The 12185-nt window shown below is 34.1% G+C and overlaps 1 protein-coding gene across 18 annotated transcripts in view; it reads left to right on the top strand.

Moving 5' to 3' along the window:
• Positions 1-12185, top strand: part of LOC144449101 (RNA-binding protein Musashi homolog 2-like) — a 125558-nt gene that overhangs the window by 3074 nt on the left and 110299 nt on the right. For 17 of the 18 annotated variants that reach the window (XM_078139559.1, XM_078139554.1, XM_078139547.1 and 14 more), the window contains exon 6: positions 1648-1740. In XM_078139559.1, coding sequence (XP_077995685.1) covers positions 1648-1740 — 93 coding nt within the window. The remainder of the gene's footprint in view (positions 1-1647; positions 1741-12185) is intronic. The other variant, XM_078139546.1, reaches the window with a different exon arrangement.

Genomic DNA, 12185 nt, shown 5'->3' with positions numbered 1-12185 from the left:
CTTTCTTTGACAACAAGAAGAGGAAGTTATTCATTGATTTGGGCCTTACTTACCCTCAGGTGTTAGCTGTACTGATCAGGTTGTCATACGGCGAAATTTCAAAAATAAACACAAAAACAAACTGGATTTACCAAAAAAAATGTAGCTGGGTTCATTCAATTTTAAGTTCTGGTTACTGTTCCCACCTTGTTACTATAATTTTGGAGTTACATGTAGGAACCAAATAACATCTGTTATGCACTCCACAAATTCCAACTGGTTCATAAGATTGAAAACAGTAGTAAATACAAATCAATATACTTATAGTTCACAGTATTGATTAGATTGTGTATTAACCTTGAGAATGGCTAATTTGTAGTACTGTGTATACTACAAAGTGACATGTCATAGACTATATACCAATATACCTATACATAGACTATATACCTATGCCATAGACTATATACCTATATCATAGACTATATACCTATGTCATAGACTATATACCTATATACCAGACTATATACCTATACATAGACTATATACCTATGCCATAGACTATATACCTATGCCATAGACTATATACCTATGCCATAGACTATATACCTATATCATAGACTATATACCTATGTCATAGACTATATACCTATATACCAGACTATATACCTATATCATAGACTATATACCTATATCATAGACTATATACCTATGTCATAGACTATATACCTATATACCAGACTATATACCTATATACCAGACTATATACCTATACTCAGTATAACCAGTCATTGCTACCTACCTTTGAAATATACCAACCTATCCAGAGTACTTGTGTTATGCAATAGTTCATATTCAAATAAACACTCTGTTTCCTACTACAGTGTACTAGTAAACAATCAATTTTGAGTGATACCTTTTTGATGACAATTTGAATCCTTGACTAACTTTGATTTTTGATTTGAAAAAAAAAGATGTAATAAAATGCAATTCTTCATAATTACCTTAAATGGTCATGTTCCTCAGGCACCAAATTAATTTTAAGACCATCCAATAGCATTGTGCATGAGGCCCAGACATTCTACAGTTATGAAAGATTCTAAAATATTGTTTGTCTTGATGAAGTGTTTGTAAATGAAAGATGACATTTTGTGAATATAACAACGTTTTCATTAAATAAACGGTGTTGTGTCAAGTAACTTTCTTCATCTACTTACCACATTTTATGTATTCTTTGATGTTATTCCACAATATTTGTCTTCATTCAGCCAAGGAAAATATGAGGGACCTAGGGGCCCTAGTTACTATGAGTCACTAGATGAGTAGTGACAACCCTTAGATCATGAGTATTTTCTGGCTGAATAAAGAAATATATTAGGGAATAATATAATTATACCAGCGCCAGTAATTTACAAAAAAACACCAGGGAATGTAACAGCAATTTTGAACATTTTAACTTATATTTCGAACACAACAGAACCAGTGACATAGACTCACGTTGTTGTGACATATAACGAACAGAGTATAAATTCCATATTTTTTTGTAGAACCTGGCTTTTGCATGGTATAATGTATGTAATATGATAATGGTGAAATGGTGTCTTCTTTCTGCATTCAGTTGCAGAGGTGCTTTTCTTTAAAAAAATTTGATTGTTTTATCTTGCTTTCCAGTTGGTCACAAAGACTAAGAAGATATTTGTTGGGGGTTTATCTGCTAATACAACAGCCGAAGATATTCAGAAATATTTTAGCAGCTATGGCAAGGTAATGTCATCTTTATATTTTTTTTTATCTGTGATTGCCCCAGCCTACTAATTTAATTGTACAAGTTGTCAATTATAGAGACATCATTTAACTGAAGTGAATCGTGACCTTTGAACTTACAAAACCCATCATCTAGCCCAGGTTTTATCTTGACATGTTTTGACAGTTGCATCTAGTATTATTCTTGGAAATTAGATTGCAGTGTATATGCTAGGAATTCCTGGAAATGATTGTTGATGTTTAATTTTGAATGGTCTGTGTATAGGAATTGTAACAGAAGATTTGGGGAAGGTCTGTGATAATATTGAAGTTTTTGGTTTTGAATTTTTACAAACTTGTATTAATGGTGTAGACGTCTGAATATGTAAAATATGTGTAGAGTGATATTAAGTTTATTCAGTCCTAGTCGGTCATGTAAGGATTAAAGAAATCTGTTTATGATACCCATATTTTCGAAGGTCACATGGTTAAGTCTTCACACACGTTGAGAGGATGGAGTTATGTTGTTGGATTTTGAGCAATACTTACATAGTCAAGTCCTAGCTGTAGGGAAGGTATTTATAGTAGAGATTGGAGAACTGTTAGGAAATGCTGTTGGCTGTTTCTATGTTGACCTCTTGTATGACCTTTGACCTGCATTGGGTCAACCAATGTGATTGGAATGAAAGAGTCGGTAGATGTTGTCAACCAGATGAAAAAAGCCTGCGACAAGGGTATTGTGTTTGGCATCTCTCTAAATGTATTCACTCCTCTGGTGCTTTTATTTTCAGATTTGTTCATTCCTTAATAAGGCTTGGAGTTGTTGTGTCTCCAACACTGTAGGAATGACGTGCAGACCTTTTCTGTCTTTGTCACTATATGAATAGAGTAGATGGCAGTGTGTATACAGTTGGTTGTATGCCGTGTGTGAATATTGTCTGCTTAGGAGAATAGCATAATACATACAGCTTTGAAACATTAGATAGTAACCTAGAAACTGGTACAAATGTAACAGCAATGTTAGTTTACTTTAAATGGAATTGAGCTATGCAGGGCGATTGATACTCAGAAGTGTAAATTGAGAATTGCCAACTGAAATGAAAGCCACTCAGTGGGAATATATGTTTTGTGTGCAATAGAATACCAAAAATTAAGTAACAGATTTGGTAGAGGCAGGAAAAAAGCATGTGGAAATGAGGTCAAAGTTGACAGCATCGGAGGGCTGTAGTTGTTCCTGGGAATATCAAAATCCATTTAGTAGATGTCTTTGGAGTATGTTTCAACACATGAATAACATCTCATATTATTTCAGAGTTGTTACTGCTATTTTAACAATGCTAGCAATGAAATTATAGAACTGACAGGTGAATTACCTAAAATGTCATTCTAAAACATCCAAGCTGTACTGTTTTGTGGTTTTAGCTACATTTCAGTAATTGTAAATGACTTCAAAGGCACTCTTAAATTTGTGTAATTACTTCAATGTGATGTCAGTTTTACTGTAATCAGATTGTAGATTTAATGATAAGACATTGAGTTCACATCATCATATCTGACCCATTTGTTAGATTGTGTGTAATGACATTGCAGTATATGATAAATACTGGTGTTGAATCAATTTATGTTTTTCTTACCTCCAAACAATGTGATATTTTGGTAAGAGTTCATTTTGTACCCCACAGTTTTAGTAAGAGTTCATTTTGTACCCCACAGTTTTAGTAAAGAGTTCGTTATACAGTTTTACAAAAGGAACTTTCTGATATTTCTTTGAAATTTATATTTGTAAATAGTACCAAAATTGCCTTTGATTTGATGTTTCTGTTCCTTTATTTTTGTAAATTATACCAAATTGTTTCTGTGTTAGTTGAATGACCAAGTTAGTTATCAGTGGTGGGGAAATTGAAATACAGGGGGGCTAATGGATACAGTACGGGGATGTCATCTAATTTGTCTTTAGTTCTTGAGTGTAGAGGACACATGGTAGATGAATTCAACTGAACACTTTGGAATAAAAACTGTCCTGTTACATAATGATCTTCATTTGATCATAAAACTGAATTTCAGGACTAAGCTAGGATTATTGAAATTGCATCTTGACTACATTTTGGACATGTCACATGCATTTTACTTTATCGAGAAAGCTTACATTACTTTCTAGAATATTATCAAATAGTTTGGTGCTGATAAACCAACGTTTGTGAAAACATTGTATAATTTTGATAATATCCTACATGAATTAAAGACAGTTATTCATTGTTGTTGTTGTAGCTGACACCGAGAAATATTAATTACACCCACCACTGACACTACCGAAGTTTTTGTGGATTCGTCCAATAATGACGTGTATAAATGACAAAATACCAGAATTACCATGAATTTAATTTATGTGTGCCAAAAAATCATTAAGTTAAGTAAACAAATACACATTAATAATTGGAGATGAAACTGTCATTTATTGGGAATCATTCATGAGAAGGATGTAGCTTGTGATTAATAAAAAAAAAAGAGAAGAGAAATGTGCTAAAGGCTACACAATATGGTCATGACCTTACAGTGAAATCCAGTGAAAGGACAGTTGTTTATCAGAATTACGTTTTGTGAAAATCAGTCAACATTTACGAAATGTTTAACAGAATGTAGTTGTCATCAGATGAGAGGTGAGATGGATTTGTTTGTAATTTACACATATAGTACAATTTCTGAGAAGCATTCAGCGAAAGTTATAAACCTGATTGTGCCTCTTGGTGACAAATTCCCCACTATAAGTATTTAGGAGCATATTAGGATGAAATGATTTATAAGTGAGGCTGTAGTGATTTCAGAGTTCTCTACTAACCTCCCTGGATATATCCATCCCAAGTAGCTTCCTTTACTTTGTTTCTGTCCCCCTTATCAGATCTGTAAATGACATCATGCGGACAATTTGGCTAGTTTTAAGCTAACCCAAGTCATTATCAAATGCATACAGATATAGAGTGATGTCGATTGCTTGTGAGTCACGTTGAGGAAAATTCCATACCTTGAAGAGAACTGGGAAGATTGTGTTAGCTGTGTTAGCTGCTATATTTTATTGATAGGGGGAGTATATTAAATTCCTGAGGCTGTAATATGACCTGTCAAATTCATGTCATTTCTACTGTGGTTATGAATATGTTTCAAATTACATGTGAAATATCATTACATTGTCAGGCCTTTGACTATAGCTATTGTTGCGGAAAAATGTGAAATTTAACACTTTCTGTTAATATATCATGTGAAGTGAAGGTTTTGATGTCTTTGTGTGGCAGAGAGTAGCATGGGGTTTCTATCTTGAGATGTAGTTCGTTGTTCCTATGGAATTTCAATGATCTATGTAATGATGGAAGGCAGACTTCACTGCTCATGGCGATTGTAAGCTTTTGCCCAACGATTTATCATGTATTTGCGGCTTTGTCGGTGCAGTAATTGTATAATATTTTGTGATATGGCATTTCATATAAGAGATCTAGGGACCATTTCCACGATTCCCCCAGAAGGAAAATAAGGCTGCTCACGACTTACACAATGTGTAAAATTTCACCCAGTGTGACAAAATGAAACTATAGTGAGGCTTTTAAGTATTCTGAGCATACAATATCAGAAAGGTCTGTGGTTAATAATTTTATAGAATTAGCAAATGGAGATCATTTTAATTACATTATGTATTTTTTTCCACGCATATTCTGTGGACTTGGGTGTGTAGTCAGGCTGTTGTCGTGAGAATGAGTTGAAAGTTGTCATCTCACAATTTCAAATGTCTGTTTTGACAGAAATAGGTTTTACAAGTTGAGACTAGTTCTTTGATAAGGACAGTAGGACAATAACTCTAATAGCCATTTGGGTTTTTTTTCTACGTATTTTTGAATTAAACTATTTCAAGTCACCACATGAACATTTCGAAATGCCGAAAGGACATCGGATAACTTCATAATAGATAGATGATAAATCAAAATTTGATTTTTTATGCATGTTTTGTTTTGAAAGTAACAAAATATATCTGCTATTTTATAGATTATAGATACATTCATTTTTAGAAAGGGTTGACCATTTTGTTGTGAATGTCAAGAATGACCTAACATTGATACTTTTAGATACACTAAAAGAAAGCCAATAAAGACGAGAGAAGGTAGGTTTCCTGTAAACATTTTGTTGGGAGTTCAATTTTTCCCACATTTTTTTCAAAACACCACACATATCTGATTGTGTATAGATTTCTAAAGTTTGACCAACCCATTCTATTTCTGTATAGTGATGATTTGATTGTGTTTAGTTTCATTTAGGTGTCAGTCAAATTGGTATTTTGTAATAACCAGTAAGTTTAAACTCCGATTATATGAAGCTATGCAAGATAGATTTGAATAATTAGAAACCTTGTTATTGGTATAGGTATTAATTGAGATAAAACCCTTACACATGGTGACACTTACTCACAAATTCGTTGAATTCAAGCTATAATTACAAATCATCTATGTTTAGACTTTAATATGTCACGGGATGTTTTAAACGCTATAAAATTAATTATCTGGCATTATTGCAGCAGCGGGATAAAACCTGACATAATTGCAGGGGAGGCGTCAAGGGACTTCAGGTGCTTCAAATTATTTTTTCTTTGCTTTACTCAGGAGATGGCCAATGTATGTATTTAACACTGATTTGTAATTAAAGTCAGATTGAAAAGTATCACCTCATTTGTAGGTTTTTCAAAAGGGAAAAAATTTTGAATGCAATTAAGAATCAGGCCAATATTACCTGATTTTGTTATTTATGAATCATATTACATGGTGGTTACATTTTTCAATCAATGTCAAATTCACAGGATATTTGAACCTGAAGTTGAGATTCATCAGTGAGAAAATTGTAATGAATGATCCATTGTATAGAGTGTCATTTACTAGTTGTGATTGTGGTCACTTGTAGGTGTCCATGTATTTGTCTTCATTCCAATAACATAATGATGTTAGTTATAAACCACCCATGTCAATGTCCTTTTGAAACATATTGTCTTATTTTAGGTGGCAATGTGACACTTACTCTCAAATTAATGTCCATTGTTCTATCTACGACTATTGTCCATTTCTATAGTCCTGGTAGTAGTTAATGAATGTCATGTTGATTTCACTAATAGCAATGAGCTTCTCTGGTTTTGTTGTGATTGCATTTTGATTCAGATTTGAAATGCAGTTTTTGAGAATCAATTAACAATGGTTGTGTAGTAGATGTAATCTGTGTTACTATAATGACATTGGTAATCATTGATTACTTGGACTACATGGGATTCACTTTGATAATTATGAACTGTTGGCTTTGTTCTCCAAAATAATATGTAAACAAGTTTTCTATCCAGAATATTGGGATACTGTGTACGTAAGAACCAGAGTGTTACAGCAGTTTGAAGTACTCAGATGTTGTGTAGCAACCATCCAGAATCCAAATACCTGACAAAAGAAAACACAAAACGAAGATTGAAATACCAAAATTGATTAAATGATACACTGAATTATATGATGAACCTCCCATGCTCCAAGCAGAGACTTTTTTGTCAGAATTACTATACATTATTTGTACAGTGTGTAGGTTTTACATTTTCACTGTGTAGTTGTAAATAATCAGATATGATATTGTCATTTGGTCACTGTATATACATGCCTTCCTGTTTACTCTGTCAGAATACATCTGTTGCTGCAAAGCTTGCGGTTATTTATCCAACTTTTAATGCCATGATCACCGTTCCTGTAATTTTTTATGTTTGGAGAGTCATATGGTTCAAAATCAGAAGAGTTGTAGAAACCATATGTCTTTGCATATCCAGATGCCTTAGTGCTGACCTGGTGACTTTAAGTTCCTCTATGAGATGGCTTGTGGTATGTCTCCATGCACCCTTCTTCTCTTTGATGTGTATATGGCATCCATATGTTTTAATTTGTTCCCATGTGAGGTCACAAGGAAAGGTTGACTGTGTTCTATTTCACTTATCTAGGTGGTACCACTTTCTCTGGCCTCATCTGTTGACATTTCTGTGGTCAGCTATTGGGTAGATTGTCAAATATCAGATGAGATGCCAATAGTTTACCATATGTTTATTCATGGTTGTCACCTCAATTCCAACACTGCTTGTTTTCATTATTCATGCATAATCCAAACATAAGGTGGTGGTTTGTATATCCATGGCTTGGACATCGTGTCGAAGTTGTATAAAGTTGACAACTGGTTGAACTCGGCTTGCCATATACATTGCAAATGAAAAGATGACCTTTCTCGCCTGTTTGCTTTTCTGAAATCATTCCTTTCAAATGTCAGCTAATGATTTGAGACATTCTTGTTGCCCACTGAATTTACAGGTCTTGTAATATCCGGTCTGATTTTGTAAGAAGAAACGAGGGTAGTAAACTGTCCCAGTGGGAAGACTTATGTGTTGATAGTAGTTTGTGTAGTCACTGTACATTCCACTTGTGTGACGTCATGTAAGCCTAACATACCAGATACAGTGCATAGCTACCACTTTACACATGTTTGATCTACATCCAAAAGTTATTGATGAGAACTAGAGATACAAACATGATAGTGAGGAATAGAGTTAGTGATATGAGATGGTCTAATGACTGCACCAGACAGTCTGATATTCTAGAATGTACTGACAAGGGGTTTCTAACCGCAATATTATGTGAGATACAGTCATCTAAATCCCACACAAAATAGGACAAATTTTAGACCAAATTCTATGGATGCTGACTCTCACTAAATCACAGCTAGAAAGTGTTTGTTGACATGTTCAGGTTGTTACAAGTTAACATGCTGATCTACCACAAAATCACAGTGTGAGGATAAAATCACAAATTGTTTTCTACTATTCATCCAATGTCATCAACTGCTTTACAAACCCATGTAGTTCCTCATTAAAAATAAAAATAAAATACAGTCATTTGATGTAAATTTGCAATTTCTAGTACTAGAGTGTACTGTAAGGACTCAATATTCAAATTCTACAAGACCATTGCACTTTCAAAACCATAAATACCTCCAAAATCATGCAGAGAGAAATTAATGGAAAATGTTTTAACTACAGGAAAGGATATTTTGTTCCATTGTTAAAGATACATGTAAATAAAGCACTGTAAATCCAGTAACAATTTCTACATTTTGAATCCCTCCAGCGATTCTTTATAATTCTATATGTTTTTATACAAGAGGAACCCGTATTGTGTTGGTGGCCAATATTTTCCCAGAAGTGGGTCTATAAATTGCTGCTTAATATTTCTTAATTATGATAAAAATGGTAGCCTGCAGTGACAACTTAGCATGGATTTACAATGGACACAAAACCCTGAATGAGTGATCTTACATTTCAATGGTACTGTTTCATGTTTCAATATACAATGTGTGTGTGTATAATAATATAAAAACTATATGGTGCCAATATTTCCATTCTCAATAAAGCCGACAAATTAAGGATGTTGAAATGAGTTTTGTAACAATGGTATTGAATGCATACAATTTTGATCAATAATGCCCAGCTTTTGTTTCCATACTTAGAAAGAGTGGCAAGTTGTCAAATAACAGTCTGTGCAGTTTTCCCACTGTCTGTGTATTTAACACCAAGCAAAGAACATCCTTATTCCTAACCAAAACATATGTTATGTAATACACTAAGTGTCCAGTTTTCAACTCGCAACTTATCATGTATATTTGTGAATTGAAAAACCTCTAAATTGCGAAAATTTGGAAACTTTTACAAATTGTATGATATGCTATTAATTTCTGTAGTGTTTCAGAATGCAGAAACTCTCTTGTACATTTTGTTAGCGAGAGCACTGTATAACATTGTTGTACCATAGTGATGTGGTCTAGTCCAACGTGTAGAGGTCTGAAAATCCTACATATATATTTTATAATTTTACAAATATGTATTCATAAATTTATTCAGTTATTGTTAAAAAGGAAGAAATTTGGTCTTATGAGAGCTACCTGGTGAGAGATTTAAATGAAATGGCATTTTCTAAGCCACGACTGTAAAAGTAAAAAAAAGTTGATATATTACTTTGTAGATAGTCATTAATGAAAGGATAGCTGCCATGAGACTAGTTTGTCTGCTACTAGATAATTCTAAAAAGTCATTAAGCTTTCCTAAGATTCAGTTGGTCATTACTCATCACATGTGAGTGACAAATTAAATGGCTATTTAAAAATACTAGTACTTTTAGAGTTGATTGTACTTGTTGGTGTCATTGTGCACAATGTGATGGGATTCCGTCATAGCCATGGTGTGTTTCCATGGTTGATACCAACCAACCCTCGCAGTTGTTTGCAGGATAACATTATTTTGTTGGGTTGTTAGAAACCAGTACAATAGGTCTGGGTGATGAATAGCTTGGATTCTGAATGAAGCTAATGGAATTAATCTGAACTGAAAACAAATGGTACAATTGTTATTTAAATGAGTGTCATTAATATGGTAATTTGCCAACCCAGCTATTGTACTAGGTACTCTAAAGGACATAAAAGTTGGGAAAATATAACCAAAGACCAAAATCTGTTCTTTTCAGGACTGAAAAATCTGCCTACTAACTGTTTTCATTGGAGAATATTATTTCTGTCAGTGTTCATGTTAGTTTACTGATACTTTTGTTGAAATTTGTGAATTTGATAAACAAAAAAAAGGGTAAAACACTGATGCATGATAAAGTAGGTATTCAAATATATCCAAATTGGAAATGGTTGTGATTTCAATTTTGGTTGGTAGGCAGGTGTACTGAGAATTTGTAGAAGGTCTGATTGGTTGGTAGGCAGGTGTGCTAAGAATTTGTAGAAGGTCTGATTGGTTGGTAGGCAGGTGTACTGAGAAATTGTTTAATTATTGTACCAGTACTTAGATTAATTAATTTTATTGCAATTATCCAAAGTTAATTATTGACAAAAATGTCATGCATATATTTGAACTGATATCATTTAAAATTGATATAATTACATTTGCAATCAAATTTGTTAAATTATTTTAGACTTATGTCTGACATACAAAACAAAAAACATTAAAATGATGTTGATACGTCCTTCAAGGGAGAAACAATGGTATGTTCCATTACTGGAGTAAAGAAAGAGTTGATACTTGATACTATTATTTTGTTGTAAGCATAGCTAGGAGGACACTGCACTGTAGATCAACCCATACTTAAAGCACAATACTCCGTAATTCAGACATGAGACATGTGTCTTCACCATTATGTTGGTTCTTTGGCCTTATTGCCTTATTACGTCTAATAATTTGGTCAGTAAATTACCCATACTGTGCTTGTTCAGTATAGAAATGTTGGCATTGAAAATCCATAGGGTGCTGAAATTCCAGAAATACCTAACTCTGTTTAGTATTGCAAATAATACTTGAGTAGAAAAGCAGGTTTTTCAGATTTAATTTTTTTTAGTCTCTCTCTCTCTCTCTCTCTCTCTCTCTCTCTCTCTCTCTCTCTCTCTCTCTCTCTCTCTCTCTCTCTCTCTCTCTCTCTCTCTCTACATTGTGGAGGCTCATTGCGAGTTCAGTGATATCTGGAGGTCAACTACTACTAGTAAGCTAGTTCATTTACATTTTACACACCCTCTACATCTCTCTATAGTGGTAAAAAGACAAAAAACCTGGTCTATGAAACACTAGGAGGTATAGTACATCCGTTGCACTGGCACAAAGAAAAACACACTAACTCAATTCTTCAAGTTCTAATATACTTTTAAGTTGCCGAATAATTATTGAGTAAACGTCAATGGGTAATATTCAGAACTAGGTTTGTACAACTTGTAGTATTCATGCCGTCCTCTGGGAAAATCATTGATAGTACACAACAAAATTAGTATTGTACTGGCAGACACTCATATTTGTAGCATGCTAATTCTAAGCTGGTTGGCTCCAGCCAGATCTTACAATTACATGTAATGTAAAAACCCAAACAGTTTGCTGAACGCAGACTTCAAGCTTCTGCTTCTCATTGTATGTTTCTGTTTTCTTAATGTTTTGTCAGATTTCTGCATCGTATTTGACGTAACCGAATTTAGGAAAGGTTGGCTCTTTTTAGTTTTAGGGTTAGCTGGATAAAGTAGGTAACTGTGTACAGCAGGACAATACTATGCAAATGAAGTCCTCCATTGGTCATTGACTGGCTGAGGGTTATGAAAAGGCTGTTGTTGAATAGCCTATTCATGTTGTGTCCGGTAATGCATGTAGACAATGGTTGGATTCTCCCTTCAGCAGTTAGTTCCCCTATATAACTGTAATACCTGTGAAGACTTAGCCACTGTCTGAGCCACTGTATTGTAGTGTATTAACGCATGCTCGTTTGGGGTCAGGTTGGCTGTCATTTACATAGATACACGCAGTGGATGAGTCACACTGCTGGCGGGTAATGGTTGATTAGTGGTCTGGAGACAAGTGACCACAGCTCCCAATCTCAGCAGCTGGCCAGCCACTA

The sequence above is a fragment of the Glandiceps talaboti genome, chromosome 18 (assembly GCF_964340395.1).
Source record: "Glandiceps talaboti chromosome 18, keGlaTala1.1, whole genome shotgun sequence".
NCBI lineage: Eukaryota > Metazoa > Hemichordata > Enteropneusta > Spengelidae > Glandiceps > Glandiceps talaboti.
The sequence above is the reverse complement of the archived record's forward strand: the minus strand, read 5'-3'. Positions and strand labels throughout refer to the sequence as shown.